The 23445-nt window shown below is 34.4% G+C and overlaps 1 protein-coding gene across 7 annotated transcripts in view; it reads right to left on the reverse strand.

The window, feature by feature from the left end:
• The window catches only part of LOC119643708, a 130462-nt gene that overhangs the window by 90425 nt on the left and 16592 nt on the right, over positions 1-23445 (reverse strand). For 6 of the 7 annotated variants that reach the window (XR_005248383.1, XR_005248384.1, XM_038043137.1 and 3 more), the window contains 2 exons: positions 1504-1745; positions 1349-1434 (listed from right to left, as the gene is read on the reverse strand). Coding sequence is in view for 5 of the 7 variants with exons in the window: in XM_038043137.1 (XP_037899065.1) it covers positions 1349-1434; positions 1504-1745 (328 nt within the window). In the remaining 2 variants the exon portion in view is untranslated. Of the gene's footprint in view, positions 1-1348; positions 1435-1503; positions 1746-14227; positions 14879-23445 lie in introns of those variants that run through there. The other variant, XM_038043135.1, reaches the window with a different exon arrangement.

Raw genomic sequence — 23445 nt, forward strand, 5'->3', positions numbered from 1 at the left:
TTATTAATGTAATAAAACGCAGATATAGGCAATGACCGTAGCGCACTTAGTTAAAAACCAAGCAAAGAGAGAATATCGAGATTGTTTGCTTACCACAATAATTACATTTTCGATAAACGTAAATGTAATTTTCTTAAAAAAAATACCGATAACCTTTTTTCACTGCAAGTCAAAAAAGTTTCCATAAAGTTTTAGTGAAAAACTTTAGTTAATTAATCGATTACATCTTTTGTTTTTTTTTTATATCACCAACCAATTACTACGTGCTTCTTCCTTCGATAATTATTCAGATTATCCTAATTTTTCCATTACGTACACATATAGATATTACGTAGTTTATAAATGTAGTAAAAAATGTGTTCCAAACGAAGTTAATTGTCTAAAATTTATATTAAACAAAAATATTGAGCGAAACGTGATATTAAATGTTCTTAAGTATTTCTAAAATTTTATTTTAAAGTCATGAATTTTTTTTAAACATATTGAAAATCTGTCCACTTATAGAGAAAGACCTCCGCCATATTGCTTTTTTTATTATTTTGTCCGTTTGTACTACAAAATAACCCTTTTAAAGTAAGCCTGAGTTTTTCTATTACTTTTCATCTCTGTTTTTGCTATTAACATTTAAACTTTATTTAGTTACTTCAATGATCCACCAACAATTTTGTATCGAAAAAATTTTCTTAATCTGTCTTTGTTTTTTCTATCACCGGATATTAACGATCTCTATCTATCTTTCTATCGGTGAACATTATTCTATCTTGTTAATCAATTGCAATTTTCGTGAAATTATCTCTGCATGTTCGAAACCAAGAAATCAAACCAAAAAACCCAAAATACCGTAAATTTCATCTTTTCAAAACGATCAAACTTGTCTCGTTTGATTGTGCGTGAAATCAACAACCCCTCTTCCATTTCAAACAAAACATTTTACAAATCACATATTACAAGAGATTAGAAATCCTAATGTAAAACAAGCATGCTCCAGCGATTATTAGGCACAACGAACGTCTATCTAAGCTAAAATTTTGTTCAACACGATGATGAGCGGTTATACGCTTTGAAATACCAAAAACTGTTTGTGCATCTGCGCATACAGATGGTTCCCACGAATTTTTGACAAAGTAAACGCACTACTATCTATCGATGATGAGAACAGAAATGCTTTGACTTGTCACATTTTTGTGACGTTGCTCAGAAAATGGCTATTTAATGCCCCAATTCTACTGTAATATAGGGTATTACGGGTTTTTGAGAATTGTATATTAGAAATTTGGTTTTATTACATAGTAATGCCAAATTAATAAATAGTATGAACACCGGACTATTTTGAAATGTTTGTACTCACCGTTATATCATGTCTGCGTAACGTGCTCTTTTTGGATTTTTCCAATTTATCGTTTTTTTTATCAATTGCGGTTGGTATACTTTGTGCTGCAAAGTGATTAACACTCTTAAAATTTTGTTTATAACGTTTAAAGCCCTTGGAATCAGTCAACTTACTTGCCATTGAATTTGAAATATTACGGGGCGTACTAGAGTTTAGATTTTTATTTAATGCAATGGTCTCTTGAGTGGTCGTCCCAGGGATTGATGTGCTGACAACTGAAACACATCCTGTGAACTTTTCAAGTTTCAGCTTCGATGCGTTTTTGCGATTGTTGACGGATTTTCTGGTCGATAAGGATGCCAGAAAGTTTTCTTCTGCACTTGTTAACGTTTGGAGCTTAGTGGTTGACATGACCCTAAAACAGAAAAATTTATGCAAAATAATATTTAGCAAATATTTACAACACTGGGTGGCGCATACTTGAAAATATTTCACATGGACAAGAATTACTGTGCAAAAAGCAAATACATGCAAAATCTGCGTTTCTGTTAAAATTAATTAATTTTAAATTGCTTATCTAACACGGTATTTAATGTATCTGTATTTGCATATTTACAAAATAGTAGAAAGCATATAAGATATTTTGATTGTAAATTAATAACTAAATATTTGATTAGAAATAAGATATTCAAGATGCCACTCAGGAGAAGGAAATAGAAAACAAATAATGACGTTGGAAGGCTCAGAATTTATTGACATGGGTCGTATGTTTTCACCCACGAAAACAAAGCCTGTGGCCTTCACAAGAAAATTTATATTCCCCTGTTTCACGATTACTACGGGTATTAGTAACTAAACAAAAAAATTCACCTCCCGTCCTGAGTTCATTCTTCTTACACATGCTTTTCTATTTGAACGCTTCCCTCAGTTTCATTTCCAAACGATACCACTTATTTTTATATTTTATATTATGTTTTTTAACTCGTATCTTCTTAACTTATTCCAATTCAATTAACACCATATAATATATATTAATGTTTATTTACCGAAAAATGTTGTCTTCTGCCTGTTTACTTATCAGCACTCCTTAAGTCGCTTAAACCACATAGTATTCTATATAAATGCTTATGCTTATTTTTGCAGTATTGTAGCTGCTTCACATATTCATTACGGTTCAAGACTTTAGTATTTAGTTTATTAAATAAGGAAGATAACCTAAGCGTAATAATCTTGATACATATTCAAATATAATAGCATTTAGATAGCCTAGTTAATTTATACAATAAGAACTTCCAGCTACAATCAAAATAAGTGATCAACCTTTACCAGATATGTTCAAAGCTGTCTTTTTAATAGAAAGAAGTAAATATAAGTTGAAACGACACGTTGACATGACCTACGCTAAGGCCTAACTAAATTTATGATATATCTTAACGGTAAAATGCAAGCCATTAGTCGCAACAGAGTCGCGTCCGAATCAAAAAGTAGCACTCAATAACCAAGAGTTTGTATATATAAAATTTTACAATTTTTCAGAATATTGGAAGTAAACAAACAAAATTTGGCAAACTTAACGCCAACATAATCATCAACGTCGAAATAATAGAGCGCATACCTTCCTCAATTACAGTCCTTGTAATATCTGTTACTCCTTTCAACGAGTTTAGCACTTATTGCTAGCAATGTATAAGTACAATAGGTTATAATATATATTTTTTTTTTTATAAAATTTGGTTGATTAAAACACTATTTTTAATTTATTTAACAAATTTATTATTTTTCGTGCTCAAATGATTGAAGTTGGTAAAAGATTTTAGTTGGTAAAGTTTTTACAAACTACCTTGCAGGAAATCTTTGCATTGTCCACTAATTGACAGTGAGCATTTTCGTTGGAAATTAAATAATGTCTATGGCAACATGCAATAGGAGAATGGTGAGTGTTTACGATGCATTCGCATGACACTGGTTGCTTATGAAGTGCTTACTTTATTTGTTGGAGTGATTCGTGACTTTATAATTTTTGTTAAGATGGTCCTCAACTTATATACTACATAAAAAGCATCTCAAAAAAGATACAAAAAGCAGGCGAATAAAATAAGTCCTTTCCACCAATCCCTTAATCGTCACGTAAAACGTGACCTCTGTCTCCGACAAATCCAACATCCCCGACTCGAAAATCGAACAATCACCCTTCACACCACTGCATCAAGAACAAGCGCACCCACAGCCCTTTGGTGATGACGTGGATACCATAGACTATCAGGATATAATTGAACAAAAAATGTTCCGACAAAATTTTAGTCAGGCACAATACGAACCACAACAATACAACCAATAAATTAGAGAATTTTGCATGGTTTGGGAGGCCATTGTGCAACATTAAAGAAAAATTCAGGAAGTCATACAATAGTCCGAATGTATACAGGCTGCTAAGTGCAGAAACAATAAATAAACACCTACAACATCTTGTCCAATGCCTTGAACCAACTAGGCTAATATTAAGCGTAAACTACCAACAATTAACAGAGACGCATAAATGTGCTGCTGAGAAATACTTTTAAGACTGTTTCAAACCAGAGAGAAATTGAAATGCTACTCAAAAATTCGCTTCCGGTAGTAGAAACAACATCCCGAACAATAATCCCGAAACAACAAAAGCTTGCATTGACAAAATTATACACACTCAGGAATTCGTAATAACGCACCTAAGTCTCATTCCCGATTACGATAGCGGAACTTAAGAAGTTTGATAGACGCAATAGAAGTGGTGAATATCACGGAAAAGACAGGTGAATTGGCGGCCGTGTGAATAGTAAAAGCAAACTGAAATGTGCCGTCAGAAACTTGATAAGTCAGCAATAAGTTTGATAAGTCATCGAACGACACGCACCAAAGTACGCAACTAGTATAATAGAATAAATTAAATAATAAAATCCAAGGATAGAGGTGATATATATTTTCGTAAATTGCATAAATAAAAATATATATACGTATGCTTACTTTATACACCATAAAATTAAATAATTAGTTATCTCCACGGCAATGAGAACATGTTGAAAAATCGAATTTCTAATGCAAGACATAATAATGTAAACAAAGCGTAATGTCGAAAATATTTCCGGCTAGACCAAAGGGCATAGTGCTATAATATTAATCCAACTGCAATATTACTGAGTAATTTAAGCAGTAAAGGCTCGTCAGTACCTACACGCGTATGTTTATTCTATGCATGTATTCGTACACATAGAATATCAATTGAACAATAAAAATCAATAAAAATAAAAAATTCCATTAACATGCCTGACATTTTAAAACGAAACGTATCACGAAGAAATTATCAAACAAGAAGCAATTGCGAAAAATTGTATTATAACAACAAAGTAAATTTGCACCAAAAAGTTGAATAAACAAAATCACTGGACTTTTCAGCAAAAACTATCTGCAAGAAAGCTAAGGTATTAAAAAGAAGTATATTGTAAAAGCCGAACACAAGAAACTATCAAAACATCAAAATAACGAAAACATACTTTGCTCGATAATATATAACAATTAAAAACTAAGTTTAATTTCTTCGATAAAATTTCAACGTTGTGAAAGGAAAATCAATAAAATATTTTGAAAAATGTATTTATTGAAAATGAAAAGTTCCAATAACCTTAGATAATGGTCACCAAACATATTCGTCACTGTATTCAACGCCATGAACATGTCAGTTCACCTTCGTCGATGCTCTATATTCATCGTACCTTATGCAATACGATATTTGTAAGTTAGCGTAAATCTTAAAGTACTTATATTTCTTTTCTTTTCTTTTGCTTTATTCTTAATGTTATTATATTTGGTTATTTTAAAAATAGTTTTTAAATAAAAATTTCTTTTTTTAATACATTAATAAATTCCTAGTTTTTTTTAAATTTTTCTTTAAATATATAGAAAGATGTGTTAACATTTTTATTTGATGAGAAGGCAGCATGTTAAGGGTTATCGGACTGATCTTCGGAGTCTACTATTGTGAATCATGATTCAAACGGAGACCGTTAATAGGGTAGGGTACAGAATTGGCACAGGGCTCAGTAAGTGGGTTTCATACATCCGTATATTCCATAAGGGTGTAGCATGTGTATTTCGTTTATGTAACCGTCCGCGGAGTGTCCGTAAGACATAAATCTAAACCCCCTCTGTCTCTCGAACTACCTACTTCGGCAATGAAATGTTTTTACAGCCTCCGATTCTCTTAAAGCGGCCGTAAAAATAACAAAGTTCGTAGTCAATATCTGGATAGACCGTTAAACAAATAGGGAATGTCATAGACCTTACTTGGTAGCAGAAAATTTCAGTTATGGACAAAAGCACCAAAACTGTGACAAAGGCAGTCTTCGAAAATTTTGTTCAGGGCTACGGACGTATGAAGACGTTCATCGACGTTCATAGGACTAAAGTACAGACCATACAAATACCTTGACGAACGACCTATGCAAGTACCTCCAAATGGGCAAAATGATATTCACAGCACATCACCATCAGCCGCTTGGTATAATGGAATGCAGTCATCAAATATTTAATGAGTACATACATCCGTCCACACGATTGGGATGTTTGCATAAAAAGCTTCCAATATTACCAATTCCAATAACACAGCACTTTCCATTGTGTTTCACCAACGGCCTTATGCATTAATGTTCGGAAGACTCTCAGACAATTAAATAATCACAATAACAGAAATAATAACAATATTAAAATTAGAGATAATAAAGGTAAAATGCAAATTGTACATAGAAAAAGATTAAAATTATACAAAAATTAAACATTAAGTGTAAGAGCCCTACACAGATAATAATAATAATAACATAAAAAAATGCATAATTACGTGTATATAAAAGAAAATTTTTTTTAATAATTTGAAAGAATATATTTGTAAGATATCAAAATCACGGCTCAGATCGAGAATGATCATACACATGCAATTGACTAATCCTCTGGCTAGCGAGTAAAATAAGCTTGTATGTGTGTAACATAAATTTGTGTTAACTATTGAGGGTTCTTCGTTGAACACCCTGTTCATGAACTTTAACCAAAACACCACTTTGAAGACAAATTTAAAGAAATGAGTTTGACTGTGGTTGTGTGTATCGTCTTATATACGAAAATTATTATCTTACGCATTTGTGTACCATCGATGGTCGTAACGAATTGTTTATGCATGTCAGCAGCGGATGATAGTGTTATCTTCACTGAAAATAAATACGCCGCCAAGCACCAATATTATCATCTGTTGCCGTTTGCGGATTAAGTCAATTCGTAACAAATCAAATCATGTTAAGAATGGACAATTAATGTCCAATTAATTGTGTGTAATTTGCATTATTTAATTACACTACATGAACTGCTATAAAATCTAAAAATAAAAGCTATGCATACATGCATGAACATGCATGAACAGCAATCAGAAACTTACATGACAACAATATTTATTTTATTATCGCTGCTTATTTTATTCTACTTATTTAATATATTTTATTGCTAATTTACTTTACTTTGCAAGCTTTATATTCTTTACATATTCTTCGCAATATAAAGCATGACCTAGTGTAATCCAAGATTAATAAAACCTATGTTAGTGTAATTCTAGTTATAACCTACTTTAATGTAATTTTAGAAGCTTTTTGTAATAACTTTGTTAACTTTGTTAAGAGATGGATTCATGGAGAGCCCAACAAATAATTTTAATTCATAGGTATAAGTCGGCTAAAGTGAACCATTAGATCTCCACCAACTTTTCGTGAGTGCCCCTCAGCACTTGTAACTAAGCCTCATTTAAAATAATAATAAAAAAAATGATTAGGAAGATCACTCAAACGATATTGGTTGCAATACATCTGACAACAAATAGATGTTTTATTGAGAATAAAAACTAGAATTGACTTAAATTAAACAAGAATCACTTTAAAAATATCATACACATAAATTTTGATCTATAGTTGTAATATCCAGCAATAGGATTCTGCCAAATTTGCTAAATATAACAACTCGAAATTATGTCAAACGAAAATGCATTGTAAACACACGAAAAAAAAAGTGAAAGAGATGACACACTTTGAGTGGATTGAATTGCAACATTTACCTATTGACTATGGTCAGTTATTAAAAGAACAGCAAGGATGCATAAACACACAAATGCGCATAATAGAAAGCACGTTGACATTTGTAATAAAATGAATATTAATAAATTGGAATAAAATAAAAAATATAAAATCTAAATTTAATAGAATATACATTAAACCTAAACATAAGATAACCTAACTACAATTGATTCAAATGCAACAGCGTAACCGCATTTAGGTAACCTAGTTTATCTATGTAGTAAGAGCTTCCAGCTATAAGCAAAAAAAGTCATTAATTACTAACCAACCTTAATACAACTGGTCCAAAAAGATCTATATGCACAGTATCAAAAGACTACTTCTCTTCTTAATCCTATGCATTAAAGGCTCGCGCCTAAACCCCTTTCAACGGAAACGCAATGCACTGTAAACAGTTTCCAATTTGATTTCTGACTTTCTCCCTCAGTCTAGAAAACTAATACCAGCCTCTGAGTATCTTACTCAATACATTATTAGAACCCAAAAGTCCAATGTTATTATAATATATTTGCGGGATGTGCGATTCCATATTGTAACACACCAAACGGTATATTAAGATAAGATTTCCTCTACACGCAACCATCTACACAACATAAAATGCACTCTCCTCTTGTTTCAATTGTAACTAATAGCCTCTCGCTATATTGACAAAGGTTGCTAAGGATAGCGATATGTTGCATCTGATTATTTGTCTCTAAGTTGTAATAATGTTCTGCAATTCGACACCCCATCTGGCTATTCAGAGATGAATGTTTTACTAACTCCATGTCAATGTTAATGAATTGCAGTACGTTACTGTATTTCTGCAAATATATAGTACATCTCCATCCAATATAAATAACAGGTAAAGTGTAGAACTGTGATATCTAAATTCGGAATCACTGGTCCGTTTTGAAGAACAAAATGAAGATGAAGATATTTCGATAACTACAGTAAGTTCACACTGAGCATATAACTATTTGCATCACAATGAAACTGTCCCTCATTCTAACGGTTATATACACAGAGGATCGATGCCTCGTATAACCTCTTTTTCAACAATTCGAAACACTCCTTTTCGCCGTTTCCAAAATCAATATAAGCTTTCGTTCTAATTAATTTATAAATAAATTATGCCATTCGCCATAGTTAAATAAATCACTGAACACCTGACTGACAAAATTTTAAAAACGTAGATAAATAATTTTTTAACTTAAATGGCATCTTAAGATATCTATATCGACTCATTGTTGTCACGAAAGAATTATATTTAATCGAATCTCTTTCCATATTAACATGATAAAAGGCAATCTTCAAATGAAGAAGAAAGAATGTCAAAGAAAAAACGTCACTCCGTCAAGGAGATCATCTATGGGAAACGTCCTTTCTTTTTCCTTAATAATACATTTAAAGGGGTATATTACGAGTTCTTTGGGATAAATATATTCTTCCATTCACTGAAAAGCTTTCTTTATGATTTGCAACTTAACCTTCGCATTGTATAGAGAGTCTGTTCTTTAATGCTGTTCTATCTTTTAGGGCATCGGAGATTCAAACATCAATTTGGTTTCAGTGCACCAGGATATCTGTATTCAACTAAAGTTGGCGCACTAACCTGCCTTTTAAAAATTAGTCCGGACAATTTGCTTCAGCGAAGCACATGTTTTTGCCGGATCATATTTTATGGACACAGGTTCCACAGATTAATTCCCAATGCTACAGGACATTCCACGCTCCCAGTCAACTCGCGTTACATATAACCAAGCATACAGAATATATGCTTGGATACGCAATCATATGTTCATAGGCAATCATATATTTTGCCATTTGTTTGTGTGTCACAGCAACTTGATCGCATTTTTATTGTGTCCAGTCACCCCATAATATCAATGTTGTGATATGAATATGCTGATTCGCAGCATAGCTACCATTTTTAGCCTTAAGTTTCTTTTTGAGTTGAATAAAGTTTTAATTTTTAAAAAGCTAACAAAACAAAAAGTTGTTTTACTGCAATTCGCGCGCAATAATCTATTTTCGGTGTCCACCTTCCACTTTGTGTAAGTTACTCTATAGTTTGCCTATTTTTTCAGATGTTCTTTTTACTTTTCCTTATGTTAAGGAAATGCGAATAATATGTATGTATAAAAAGTTTTCCTATTCTGTAAGGAAGACAAAAAGGAACATCTTACTAAATAAAATAACATGAAGTAATTTATAGTTTTCTAGTATGACACTAATCTGCAGAATTGCTTGAGTAGCGTAAGATATGAAGCAATAAGATGTAGTTTTGATGATCAATTTCTTACTAGGTATTTAGAAGACGAAAAGCTATTACTTTTATGGATAAGGTAGTGAATGTTAAAATCAAGTTAAGTAGTTACTAATGGTTGAACGAAAAGTGTCTATCAAGGAATTAACCGATTTCTCTTTAAAGACCATTAATATCCACGACGTCATCTTTATCTCGAAACACACTAGGCGCATAGTTTTTTTCAATTTCCATTTTGATGGGCTCGTCGTAGTATAAGCACAGAATAGGCAAAGAAAATGTTCAACAAAATTGTCTGTGACGTCCTCCATTGAGATGCAAAGCAATGCCATCTCCAAAAATGAGGTTTTCAGTTTTCAGCCAAAACTTATTGGGTATTCTCTTCTCTAAAAGAGTAGTTTTCTATATTTACAAAACCATTTGGTTAAACAGCTTCGTTCATGTGAACGAAACATTCCTGGGCTGCATTACTACACTACTGTTGTAACAAATTTGACCAATTTCGGGAGGCTGTATACCTGTGTGGTTTTCTATGACGATTTTTCAAACGATATTGAACATAATTTCAATTGTAGTCAGAAGCTAGAAAAAAAATGAACGAGGTTAGGTTTAAAAAATATGTAGCTCATATTCCATCACCCGGTATTTGAATTGAATTTTAAGAATATTTCATTGCGAAATTAAAAAAAAATCAACAACGGTGAAAGGATGAGTACAGAAACATTTCGTATATACATCGGGAGCTACTGCAGTACAAAACTTTGCAAAAAAAGGATATGTAAAAATGACATGTTTTTTATTTTTTGCCCTATAATTACATGTGGAAAATCACACAATACTATGCGTAAACAGTCGTTTAACTGAATCAATATTCCCATCAAACGAACAATATGGGCTTTGCTATTATCTCATAGTCTCAGCTTTTAGACTAAAAGTTCGCTTATTTAGTTTTTTTGTTTAAACCTTTGTGCTAATTACTTAGATCCTTTGTTCTTTCTATTACGCTTTAAGCTGCATTGGCAAGGTTCATAGGCAGAAAAAGTTTAACGAGTAGAGTTTTCACCAAAGCAAAAAGCTTTCAAGTGCATTTTTACATCTCCTAAGCAGAGATATTGCTCAAATGTATATCCTGCATAGTTTTGAATAAGTTTTGAATGAAGAATGAAAACTCAATAAGTGCCGTCGTAAAACCTTTTCCGACCAATGGCACTGGCACGCGAGTAATCCAACTTCTATATCAAAATGTTCTAATTGCCAGACTTGTGAGCTTGTCTTCTATCAGTCAACAACAGCAAACATATGCGTCAGTTTTGATATTTGATGTTCACACTACTAATTACATTCGACTTAACCCCCAAATATTTTTTTAGCGCAATCCAAAAGAATAAATAACTTTACAATTGCAAGAAAACACCCATACACAATCACGTCAATTACTGTTACAGAAATCCCAAATCCTGTTCATTCCAAGTAAGGTAATAAAATCCCTAAACAGGGAAAAACTAAATGCACATTCGCAGCGCGTCACGTAGCTGCCGGCCGAGGAAAGCGAGTACCAAAAAAGCAGGTTAACGACTTAAAACTATAAAATTAGGTACTAGTAATATGATGGTAAAATTTATATAAATATACTATTTGTGGAAGGGAGGGCTAGTAGAAAAAGAATACTTGAGTTAAGCAGTCGAAAGTGTTGCGAAAAATAAATTGTGAATTTAAGAAAATAAAATTGTAAATAAAAGAACTTTGAAGTGTATTTTTGTTGAACAAAATATCTACGATCCAGTGATACGGACTGTATTTTCCAAAAGCGAATTTTATAACAACTGGTGTCAGAAGGCAGATCGCGGAAACCAAGGGAAATGGGGAAATTAGAAGAACTCAAAGTGGATCAGCTCAAACATGAGATGGGAAAAAAAAAGCTTCGTATAGTCGGTAGCAAAGCTGAATTAAAACAAAGACTGGTCGAGCAGTTAGAAAAAGACGATAAGTAAATTCGAATATAAAATCGAGGGAAGGAAGCAAGCCGACATCTTGAGAGGAACAAAAAATTCACATCAGGGAAAAAGCGCAGTGAAGACAAGGGCAAAGATGATGAAAGTATACCAAACATTATGCAGTTTTTATAACAAATGCAACAAACGCAATAACAAATGCAACAACAAACGGAACAGGTAAAATCAAAAATTGACGAGCAAAAACAGGAAAATCAACGCATCATGCGAACGAATATAGACGAAACGTACCAACAATTGGATGCCAAAATAAATGCACAGGAAGAAGATGCAGACGCCTTGAAAAGCGAAATAAAAGCCTTAAAAAAAGAATTGGCTAAGCTACAAACTAATGACGTAACCATCAGCTCTATCAAAATAAAAGCACCCTTATTTGACGGCACCACTAACTGCAACGCATTCAAGCTACAATTTGGTGTTGTTGTGGGATAATGACGAGAAAGAATTCGCTTTAATAACCTCCTTGAGAGGAGCAGCAGTGGAAATTATCCAGATAATCCCGGAAGGAAAAAGTACGGAATTCGCGGAAATGATGGATGCATTGAAAAGAAAATATGGTAGTAAACATGTGATGAAAGTAAGCCACATAGAGTTGTCTTCGCGCTGCTAGAAGCTGAACGAAAGAATCTAAGATTACGCTACCGAGATCGAACGACTAGCTAATCTCGCGTATATCGATGTGCCCAACGACGGAAAGATTAAAAATCGACGGCTTTAAGGACTTCGGACGTTTAAAAGACTTCGTGACGCGGAGCTTAAAAAGAATGCATGGACATCACCTCAAAACGACGTTCACAAGCAGCTAGTGTGCTGTGGACGTTGAGCATGAAGGTGAGACGCACGGAAGTAACCAGCGAGAACGGTAATTTGGACGTGGTCTGCGCGACGCTTCGACAAGTCCAGGGCGAAAATAACCAAGTGCCAGCTTCAAAAACACGCAAGTGTTATGTCTGCTAAAAACCTGCTCGCTTTACACGGGAATGCCGATCAAAACACAAAAGAACACACTCTACATCACCTACACGGAATATTAGAGAAGGTGCCAGCAAAATGTCCAATGAACAGGCGTTAAATTAAAAAGAGTCAGCACAGCGGCGCAACGGCTGACTCAGCTATTTAGTAGCCCTAGGGTCGTTATTACTCAAGTAAAGAGAAGTAACAGCAGCCTAACGATCGATGGGAAGATCCAGGGCTGTGACTACATCATCACGCTGGACACTGGTTCTTCTCATTCAATTATCAACAGTACAATAGTCAAAGAAAAATTCGAGCTAGTTGAAACACGGTTTCGAACGACAACAGGTGACGAAGCTGCTATTAAAGGTAAAATTATGAGAACGATTTCGGTTAGCGATGTTTCAATGAAGCATGAATTTCTGGTGGTAGATATAATGGACGAGGTAGTATTAGGGATGGATTTTATGATAAAACATGGCTTCATACTGGACATGAAAAGACAAGTCTTACAATACAAGCCGAAGTGTTACGACAACAGAAAATCTCTTTAAACTCCGAAGCAATAGTGTGAGCCACGGTTATCCAAGAGCTAAGGCTAAACAAGATGTGGGTTGTCGAGCCGAGTAAACAATGTATGAAAGACAACACTGTCATTGGAAAAGCGGTTGTCCCACCGGTCAACAAATTAATACCAGTACGGCTATTAAACTCCAACAAGGGTTACGACAAAAATTTACAGAGTGGACATTATAGCGCAATGCCAAAAAGCCGAATATGTGGTAAATCATCAACTCGAAATTGCGTAAACATGCTCAAAGATATCCCCACAGGCCGAAATTCTCATAAAAAGATGGACTAGCAATCTAAATGAGCAGCAGAAGAAATATACCAAAATACCAAAATATACCTGGAAAATTGGTGCATCTTTGCCATTACAAATTCAGGTGGCCGTACTAATGCTGCGAAACATGTAATCAACATAGCAGGAGCTGATCCGATTCGGCAACGGCCTAGAAGAATTCCATTGGCAAAAAGAGGAGAGGTAGCGGACTTGATCAAAGATATGCAAGAGCGAAAAGCTATCGAACCATCGAATATCCCTTGGTGTTCGCCAGTGGTTCCTGTTAAAAAAAAGGTGGGTCTACCAGATTTTTTGTGGATTATAGGAAGTTGAACGAAGTGATCAAGAAGGATAGCTACCCTTTGCCTAGGATTAACGACACCTTGTAACGTAGCGTGCACGCGATAGAGCGGTTTGTGAGACTCTTTTTTCTTCTCCTGCCCGCCGCGCCGCATTCCAATAATAAAAAAACAAAAGAAGTTAAACTACCAAACAGAAAAAAAAATCAAGTTAAACCAAATTAACACCTCCTTTGGTATATCGTCCGTAGGTCTGTACTTTGTCCATAGTATCCGTCCATAGTCCACCTGCCTCCCCTCACCTGCACACCACACCATACCGCTCCTCGGCGGTGGGGTATACCTACCTAGCCAATCATTTTCAGAAAACAACAGCACATGGGATAAAAAAAAATGATACCTGTTTTTTGACCGTTACTGCTGTAGCGCTGCCTTAAGTTGACCGCTATTTCTCCTTTTTGCTGTTTTTAAGTCTTCGCTGAGGGTTAAGCCACCACGTATTAATTCACTCCACTAGGCTAATGGATCTTCTGCTTCTACTCTCCACAACATTACATGTATCCACGTACGCCCTTTCGCGATTGCTTGCCCTTCATTCGACCTTCCCACATCGCCAAAGCCCTTTAATTACTTTCTCTTCTTCTCTTATTGCGTGGATAGCGTTTGCTTTTCTTTCTTTTTCTTTTAGTTAAATTCTGTTCACCAATACTTTGGCATTTGTCACGATTACTTATATAAAAATTTGTTCATATCCATAGTGATATGAGTGTATGCTTCTCTGGTAACTTTGATTACCTTTTTTTTCCAGTCACTCACAAACGCCTTTAAAAAGAAACTTCTTCAAATCTTTGACTATGACAAAACACAATTTTTTTCATTTATTTCTTGGGTGATCAAGTCATATCCTTTACATTTGCCGGTTCTTATAAATACACAAATATATTTCTCTTAAAATGTACCTTACAAATTTTTATACATATTTGTTGCACAGTTTTTGTAATCTCTTGTAGTAACAAATTCATAAATTTTTACAAATAATTGTTGCACAATTTTCTTTTTTTTTCTTCTTGGTTTTCTTTTCTTGCACATTCTCGTAAAACAATTTCTTTACAATCTTTTTTCTTACACATAAAATGCATTTTTGCTTATATATACTCCGATATGTACATTTAGCTTTCTACGTCATCGGTTTCAATAATCAACCATCCGCGCAAAACAAATTACAAATTTTTTTTGCTGAAAGTTGAGGATGACTACAATCCTTTTCTATTTTTCTTCTTCTAACGCATCGTAGAGTCACACAAATTAGCTTTTTTTTTTCTTCACTGTTATTGCAACACAAACAATGGCTTAAATAATTTTATCACTTTTTTTAAATGAAAAGTATTATCTTTTTATGTTCAGTTAAACGACTTTTTATTTGTCCCTTTTGAAAGTTGCATAAATGGCCTTTTCCTTTTTTTTTTTGAACTTTTTGCTTTAATTTAAAAATTTGCCCCTTTTTTTTAAAGTTTTCAATAATAATTCAATATTTTCTTTTGTACGGATATTTTTCAATTCTTTTGGTTTTCTTTCTTTTGTCTTTTTGCTCTTTTTTTTATACCTCTCCTTACGATCATAATAACACAACGACAGGAAGCATATCAACAAACATATCTGCTTCACTGCTCAAAACTGACTCTCTCGCTGACAAATCAAAAACAAACCACAACCTACTCTTTTCGCATGATTTCTTCTTCTTCCTCTTTTTTTTTTCTTTTTTTTCTTTGCGTTGCTATCTAGCGGCTAGCTACTACTCTTGCAAAAAATAAAACCAAACCGCAAAATCACGCGATATTGCATAACGGGATGCCGTTATTACTATGTTTTGGGCTGACACCTACCGACTGACACCCTACCCTAAGTTTGTTCGCGGACGTTACAACCTTAGACCCATCGTCAGGTTCGCAATGGTTCTCAACCTTAGATTTGAAGTGTGGGTACTGGCAGGTGAAGGTCGCATAGCGTGACAAGGAGAAAACTTCGTTTTCCGCTAACGATGGCTTAAATCAATTTATCGTAATGCGGTTCGTATTATGCAATGCGCCTGCCATATTTGAGCATTTAATGGATTGCGTGCTGCACTGGAAGACATGCCTGGTGTATTTGAATGACATTATTGTCATTGGTAAAGATTTCAGAGAACACCTAAAAAATCTGGCAGATGTTTTTCACCGATTGCGGGCAGCAGGTTTAAAATTGAGTATCGAAAAATGTATGTTCTTTGGGAAGGAAGTGACATATCTTGGGCACAAGGTCTCCACGACTGGAATTCACACGGATGAAGATAAAATCAGAGCAGTTAAAGAACGGCCACGGCCAAACAATTTGCACGAAGTTCGCAGTTTCCTAGGACTATGTACATACTACCGCAGATTTGATCCCAGGTTCGCCGCAATTGCGAGTGGAATGCATGACCTTATGAAGGAAAATCGACCCTTTACATGGGGCGAATTTAGTGTTATTGTACAATCCTTTACGTAAAAAAGGTATGTCACCAAAACTGCGATGTAACAAGGAAGGTCCGTACAAACTCATGAAGAGGATAAATGAAGTGGTCTATCGAATAGGAAAACATCCCAGAGGCGGAACTAAATTCAAAGTGGACCTGGACCGAATAACCATTTATCGAAAAGACTTTGTTTGGGACGAACAAGATTAAGTGGAGGGTAATGTTACGGGAATCCCAAATCCTGTTCATTCCAGCTAAAGTAATAAAATCTCTAAAGAGGGAAAAACTAAATGCACATTCGCAGCGCGTCATGAGCTTTAAATCTGATGTCGACGTTAGCGTTGTTTTGTTGGTCATACATTAATTTTTTAAACTCCAATTTTTTAACCTTAACATTAAATCCGCAAAGATGTGTGATAATATACAAACACCAATGCTTAACCCCAAACAAATATGTTCATCAAATGTAAATTTCAAGGAAATTACGGTTGTTTGATCTGTCACTTCGTTCAGAAATAAATCGCAGACAGTAAAAACAATGAAATCTCAACCTTATTGTTAATTATGTGTTAGTAAAGCTTGGGGAAAAAATTTCTGCTTCGTAAGATCGAGACAATTACACGAAAATCACTTCATATTTAATTCATTCCATTTAAACTCTTCGCCGTAAGGAATTGTTCGATCCCCATAATTGTTCATTGGGACTTAACTTTAGAAAAGTTGGATATTCCACTGCTTGTGTGTAACCTGGTTCCAAAGCTAACGAAGTAAATTCTTCGAGTGGAGTGATATAAATGTTGTTAATAAAAATTCATTAGGCGATTAAAGCTTGCAATTTACGAAAAAACATCGGCATTTTAATTAGTTATACGAGTTTCCTATAGCTTATTTTTCAACACAAACAAGATTCCATAGCTGCAAAAAAAATCTTCGCTTATAAGTTGCTCTAGTATATTACCTGCGCGATGGCAAGTAGTAATTCTGATCACAACTCCAAACTTACATATAAATGCATCATATTGAAGATTTGTTTCAATGCTTATGATGGCAAAAAACACGATAATAATGTAATAAAATGCCGAATATAATAAAAATGTGCAGGCAATTATGCACGAAGAGGTGCCAACAATAATCTATACGTCTGAAATAATGTAACAACTGCACTAATTACATACACGAATCATCTTTTACAACAGCTGTTATTGAAACTTAGCAGACCTTAAGTCGGCAGGTTGACGGTTTATCCACTCAAACCGATCCAAAAAGTCGAAAGGAAAAATTAAACTAATGAGTTCTTGAATTTCAAAACTTAGATGAAAAATGAAATTATTTTTCACCTTAAATAAATAACAATAGCGAACATTAAAATAAATAGTTAAAAGAACATCCTGTAATAATATAAGTATGAACAAAACATATAATAAAAATAATAGAAATTAATAAATATGTGGGTATAGAATAAAACACACTGCTCAATAAACAAATAAAAAGAAATGTAAGAGGACTAGTAAATACAAATAAATAAGTAACTAAATAAAAAGAAAATAGTAGTAATAATAATAATTATACGAACATTACACAAAAAATTAAATGATACAAAAATATCCAAACTTAAGTGAACAACAACGAAATTAGCACCACGTTCCGGATTCAAAAACCAACAGCAACAACTTGAAACTTATTATCCTGATATGGACTACACAATGACTACAGAAGGTCGAATATTCGAATCCCGAAGAAAAGATCTACAATTAAGCAAACACATCGAAAAAGACACAAAGAGTTACAAAACAACGCTACATCTTGCTTAGCGGATATCCCACAAGTAAACTTCGATGAGCGCTATCTCTATCAAGACAATGAACAAAACCCTAAGGCTAGACTATGTGCGAAGTAACACATTGTAGGAAAATTACGGCAAAATCAATCAAATCAAATGAAACGAACATTTTCGTTGCTACGCCTCTACATCGCAACAGAATACCTAGATGTTAACAAGGATGGACATGCGTCACCTTTGCAACATGTGGTACTATAATGTAAGAGTCGTTAAATATACAACCCTGTAATATTTGAGATTGCTATTTTCACTCGCGCAGAGAGTTCTGCAGTTTAGCAAAAAAAAGAATTGGCAACCATCTTCATTTATTTATTTATTTAGTTATTCCACTTATACTAGAAACTCAACTAAACAAATAACAGTCAAGTTCAATTGGCTCTTAATGCAAAACTTATATTAATTAATAATAAAATTGAGTGTAAATATAATAAAACAAATAAGAAGAAAAAAAAAGAAAAAGAAAAAAAAGCATGTACACTATCAGCATAGGGCCACACTTACAACCGGTACAGGACCAAATTGCAAATGAACCCCTAAGCCATCGCAAACATGCATAAGCTTGGCAACCGATAATAAATTGACAACAATTCATTTTCGAAACGTAACGACTTTTTAAGGATAAAAGCTAGTTTAAATACGACATTCGTAAATCGCGCGTATTAAGCAATGTTGCTTTAATGGACTTTAAAGAGTCCGATAACGAGAATAAGTGGTAGACGTCATTTAGGTTCTTGCAAACGACTCTGAGCGGATTGTACAGCTCATAATTAAATTTACACTGACTAAGCTTAACCAAGATAAAGTGCCTAGAGAAGCGGTTAGGGACATTAAAGCTTATTTCACCAAGTAATAAAGGCGAGTCAATAGCACCATTTATTACTTTAATTAGAAAGGAAATGCCAAGAACAAACCTACGTTTCTCAAGAGACGGTAGGGACAGCAGAAGCAACCTATTTTCATAGGGAGGAAGAGAGGCAATTGGATCCCAACCCAAATTTCTAAGGGCAAACAACAAGAATTGCTTTTGAATAGATTCGTTTGAATCTACGTAGCACCTATATGAAGGAGACCACACAGCTGAGGCATACTCGAGTATGGGTCTAACCAAACACATGTACAGCCTTTTCGTAATGTAGGGATCATCAAGCTCTTTGGACCACCTTTTTATAAAACCAAGCGCGGACCTAGCTTTGCTAATCGAAAGCTCAATATGCAAGTTAAAACGTAACCTATGGTCAAATAGAACGCCTAAATCTGTGATCGAATCGTCGTCCTCCAACTTATGCGTATCTATGAAATACTGAGTAATGAATGACTTTCTTCTTGAGAATGAAAGCTTCTTACATTTACTCAGATTTAGTTTCAGAAGATTCAAAGAGCACCATGCAACAAAATTATCCAAATCACCTTGAAGCTGATGTGATTGCGATTCAAGAGAGAAGGAGGAAAACAGTTTCACATCATCCGCATACATTAAGATCTGGCTGGAATTAACCACCGATGGGAGATCGTTAATGTATAAACTACATAAAATAGGACCTAAGTGACTTCCTTGAGGTACGCCAGACGTAACGGGGAATTCATCCGAGGTGATGGAGTTAAACAAAACCCTGAAGGATCTATTGTGCAGATAAGAGCTTATCCATTTCACTAAGTAAGGTGGGAAACCAGAGGCTTGGAGTTTAAAGACAAGTAGTCTATGGTTAACCATATCAAATGCTTTGCTTAAATCAGTGTATATAACATCTGTGCGAGAGCCGCTAGAAAAAGCCTTAAAAACATGGCAGGTAAACTCTAACAAGTTGGTGACTGTAGATCGCCCTTTCCGAAAGCCGTTCTGGTGCGGAGATATATACGAATTAATGGCAAAGGCCAAATGCTGAGTCACAATACGCTCGAACAACTTGGGCAAGACACTCAACTTGGCTATGCCTCTGTAGTTCTCAACATATTGTCTACTTCCACTCTTGTGAATAGGAATAAGGAAACTACTCTTCCCACATTAAGGGAAAACACCTAAATACAAGGACATGTTAAAAATCTTCGAGATCACACCACATAACTCGACAGAGCAAGAGACTTGAGGCAAGTTGAAGTCATCGAATGCAACGACAAAATCGTTAAGTCTAGACCGCTTGGCCACTTCAGAAATGAGGGCAGCGTGTATCTTGTAAATGGAGATATCAGAATTTAAGAGAATATAGGAGCAGGTTATAAATAGATGTTTATCTGGCATATTGGCACGAATAGCGATAAATTCAACGTCAGGAGAAGTGGGAAATTCAATTAAATTGGACGGGACTGACGCAGATATGGCAATTAATACACCACCACCAATGCGATTCACTCGATCATTTCTAAAGACTTGGAAAGAATAATGAAAATGTTCCGGCGAATGAAGATTGGGTTTTAGCCAAGTTTCAGCAAAGGCCAAACAGAAAAACTCCGTGCTCACTGAATTTAGAAAAGTGGAACGAATTATCGAATTTAGGCCCCTAACATATTGATAAATGATAGATAGTGGGCCTGAAGAAACATTTCGTTTTTTTGAAGGCGACAAGATTATTTTTTGGTATTACGGGAACGATCTCGAAGGATAAATTCCTTAATCAAGGATCCTACTGGCCACAGTGGTTTGTTTAACAACATATCACTGTTTTCAGTCGGAACTAGTATTTTAAAAGAGGAGATTGCCCTAGATTGAGAAGGAGCTATTTTGAAGACGCTAATGCGCTTTAATTTGACTGATGGGACTTTCGTCGCCAGATAACTTTTTATAAGTAGGAGCTGACAAATTTGTGTGGTAATTATAATTTTAAAAAATTTTCTAAACTAAACTATAAATCAATGCATTGAAAATGGAAGCATTTAATGTTGTAAGAATACGTAGATATATTTGCAATACAAAAAGATAGGAAGAAACTTAATATATCTGAGAAAATAAATGTAGAAGAAAAATGACACAGAAAGAATTTTTCTGTCCCACGAGAGGAAATTAGCTTAGGGTAAGCAATTTCATGGTGTAGCATATACATGATGGGCCGAAAGAGACCATAGGTAGGGCAGGGTGAAGAATGGCTCAGAGCTCAGGATAAAAAAGATTTCGTCCGTCCGTGCAGTCATGCGACGGTAAAGTACATGCATTTCTTTTAGGTCTGATCGTTTGTGAAGTGTGCGTGGGATAAAATTTAAATCCGCCCTCCCTCTTCACATTTCACGAAATAGCTAGCTTTACTGACGCTTACGAAAATCTCTACGGCCTCCAATCCTCTTCAGGTGGCACTGAAGAGCGGCTGAAAAATAATAAAGCCCGTAAATAATAACTTGCGGACCTTGCGGACGTGCAGATATGGACGTTATACAAAAAGTGGCCCGATAAGCATAGATTGTTACATTGGCAAATAAATTTTTAGTCGGTAGTGGTACTTCTTCGTCATTCATAAACCTAGAATTAGTAGCACCCACGAATTTCAAGCTTGTAACCCAACTGTAATTACTACGATTTTAAATCAACACTAATTAAGTAAAATAGCTAAACTACCATTCTTTTAAGAGTTTAAAGAATTATGGACAACATCCAAGGTGAGCTAATAGGAACTGTGTCTCTGGAACACCTAGACGATATAATTGTGTATTCTATTTCTTTACAAGAACACATAATAAATTTAATACAGGTATTTACAAAGTTAACAAAATTCAATTTCAAAATCCAAACAGATAAGTCCAAACTTATGCGCAAAGAATGCACATATTTTGGTCATATTTCGTTTCGAAGAATGCTCCCAAACAACAACCAGATTTAGAAAAAACCTACGCTACAACATAGAGCATACATAAAATAACGAAATGACTTGCGAAATCACCAACGTATTGAAGCTAAATTGAAATAAGGAAGAATCCCGTACTATAAAATTTATTATTGGAAATATGGACTATACAGACGCTGAAAAAAGGAGTTAAGAAATAAATGAATTAATGAACTAAAATAAAAAATCGAACGCACTATTGTACAATCAGGTCATTCTCAACACCGACTTGATTAGCAGACTCGAAAGCAAAACAAAACATATTAACACATTACAAGAAATCATCGCAAAATTTATGCAGAAGCCCTAACATAGCAGAAGCATTAGTACTACCTAAACTGAACATTATTCCCAAATTATATTAGATTCTATCCACCTGAGTGACCGCGTAGCCAATCAGTCTCGACTAGCAACTCAATGGTCGTGAGTTCAAATCTCAAGTGCGGCAGGATTTTTTAATAAAATCCGAACGCCTTAGATGCTAGTGCTTTAAGACTTTTTTAGTCTTAGAATTTAATCTCTGGCTAAATTTATAATGATAATAACAATGTTAAATCGATTAGAATTAATATAAATACAACACACACTAAGAAATACAATTAGCATACTTTCCGCAGAACGTACATACGAAATCTTCGAACTAAACGGTATATTACAACAACAAACATATGATATATAATTTACAGGTGCCAATAATATCCAATGAGACTTTCATCTTTTTCATTATTATCCCAGCACCACTAAACAAAACATTAGAAATATTAACCAAGAAGTACATACTATAAAATTAAATAAATTAATACTATTAGAACGGTAGTACTATTAGATTGGAGAAACAATGTTACTGTGAACCTTTAAACAACATTGATATTTACTATTATTTTATCAAAAACATATTTAACAATAAAAGCTCCATTTCAAAGCGGAAGTAACATTGTACCGCTGTCATAAAATGACGAAGTAACACTCCCAAAATTAAAAACGTATCAGTCCCAAAACACAAGACTTTGTAACAGACTACAAATACACGCACGAAGGACCAAAAACGTAACATATTGTAATCTAAATCCGTCTTTTACGAATTTTACGTTATTATTCAACTCTTCTAAAGTTCGTACCACTCAAGGAATTTTTAACACTTCGTCGACCAATCGAGTAGATCTACCCTTTTTGTGATTAGTCGGTTGCCGACCGATCGGCTTTTTACCTAAAAAGTTTTTTTTTTGTAGGATTATTCACAATTTTTTTTTGGCAATACTTTCGACTGTTCAACTCGAAATTCTTTTTCTACTGACTCTCCCTTCCACAAATATTCTATGTATATATTAGTTTGGGGAAAAATAAATCCATTAGTTTTTCGGTAGATGGCTGCACTGATAGATTTCTCGTAAAGTATCGATCAAACAATTTCATATTTATGCTCGTTGGAAAGGTTTTCGCAGTAAAAAAAATTCTTTTGCTGTTTTTTGTTTGGTGCATTC

This window comes from Glossina fuscipes, unplaced genomic scaffold, assembly GCF_014805625.2.
Source record: "Glossina fuscipes isolate IAEA_lab_2018 unplaced genomic scaffold, Yale_Gfus_2 61541, whole genome shotgun sequence".
NCBI lineage: Eukaryota > Metazoa > Arthropoda > Insecta > Diptera > Glossinidae > Glossina > Glossina fuscipes.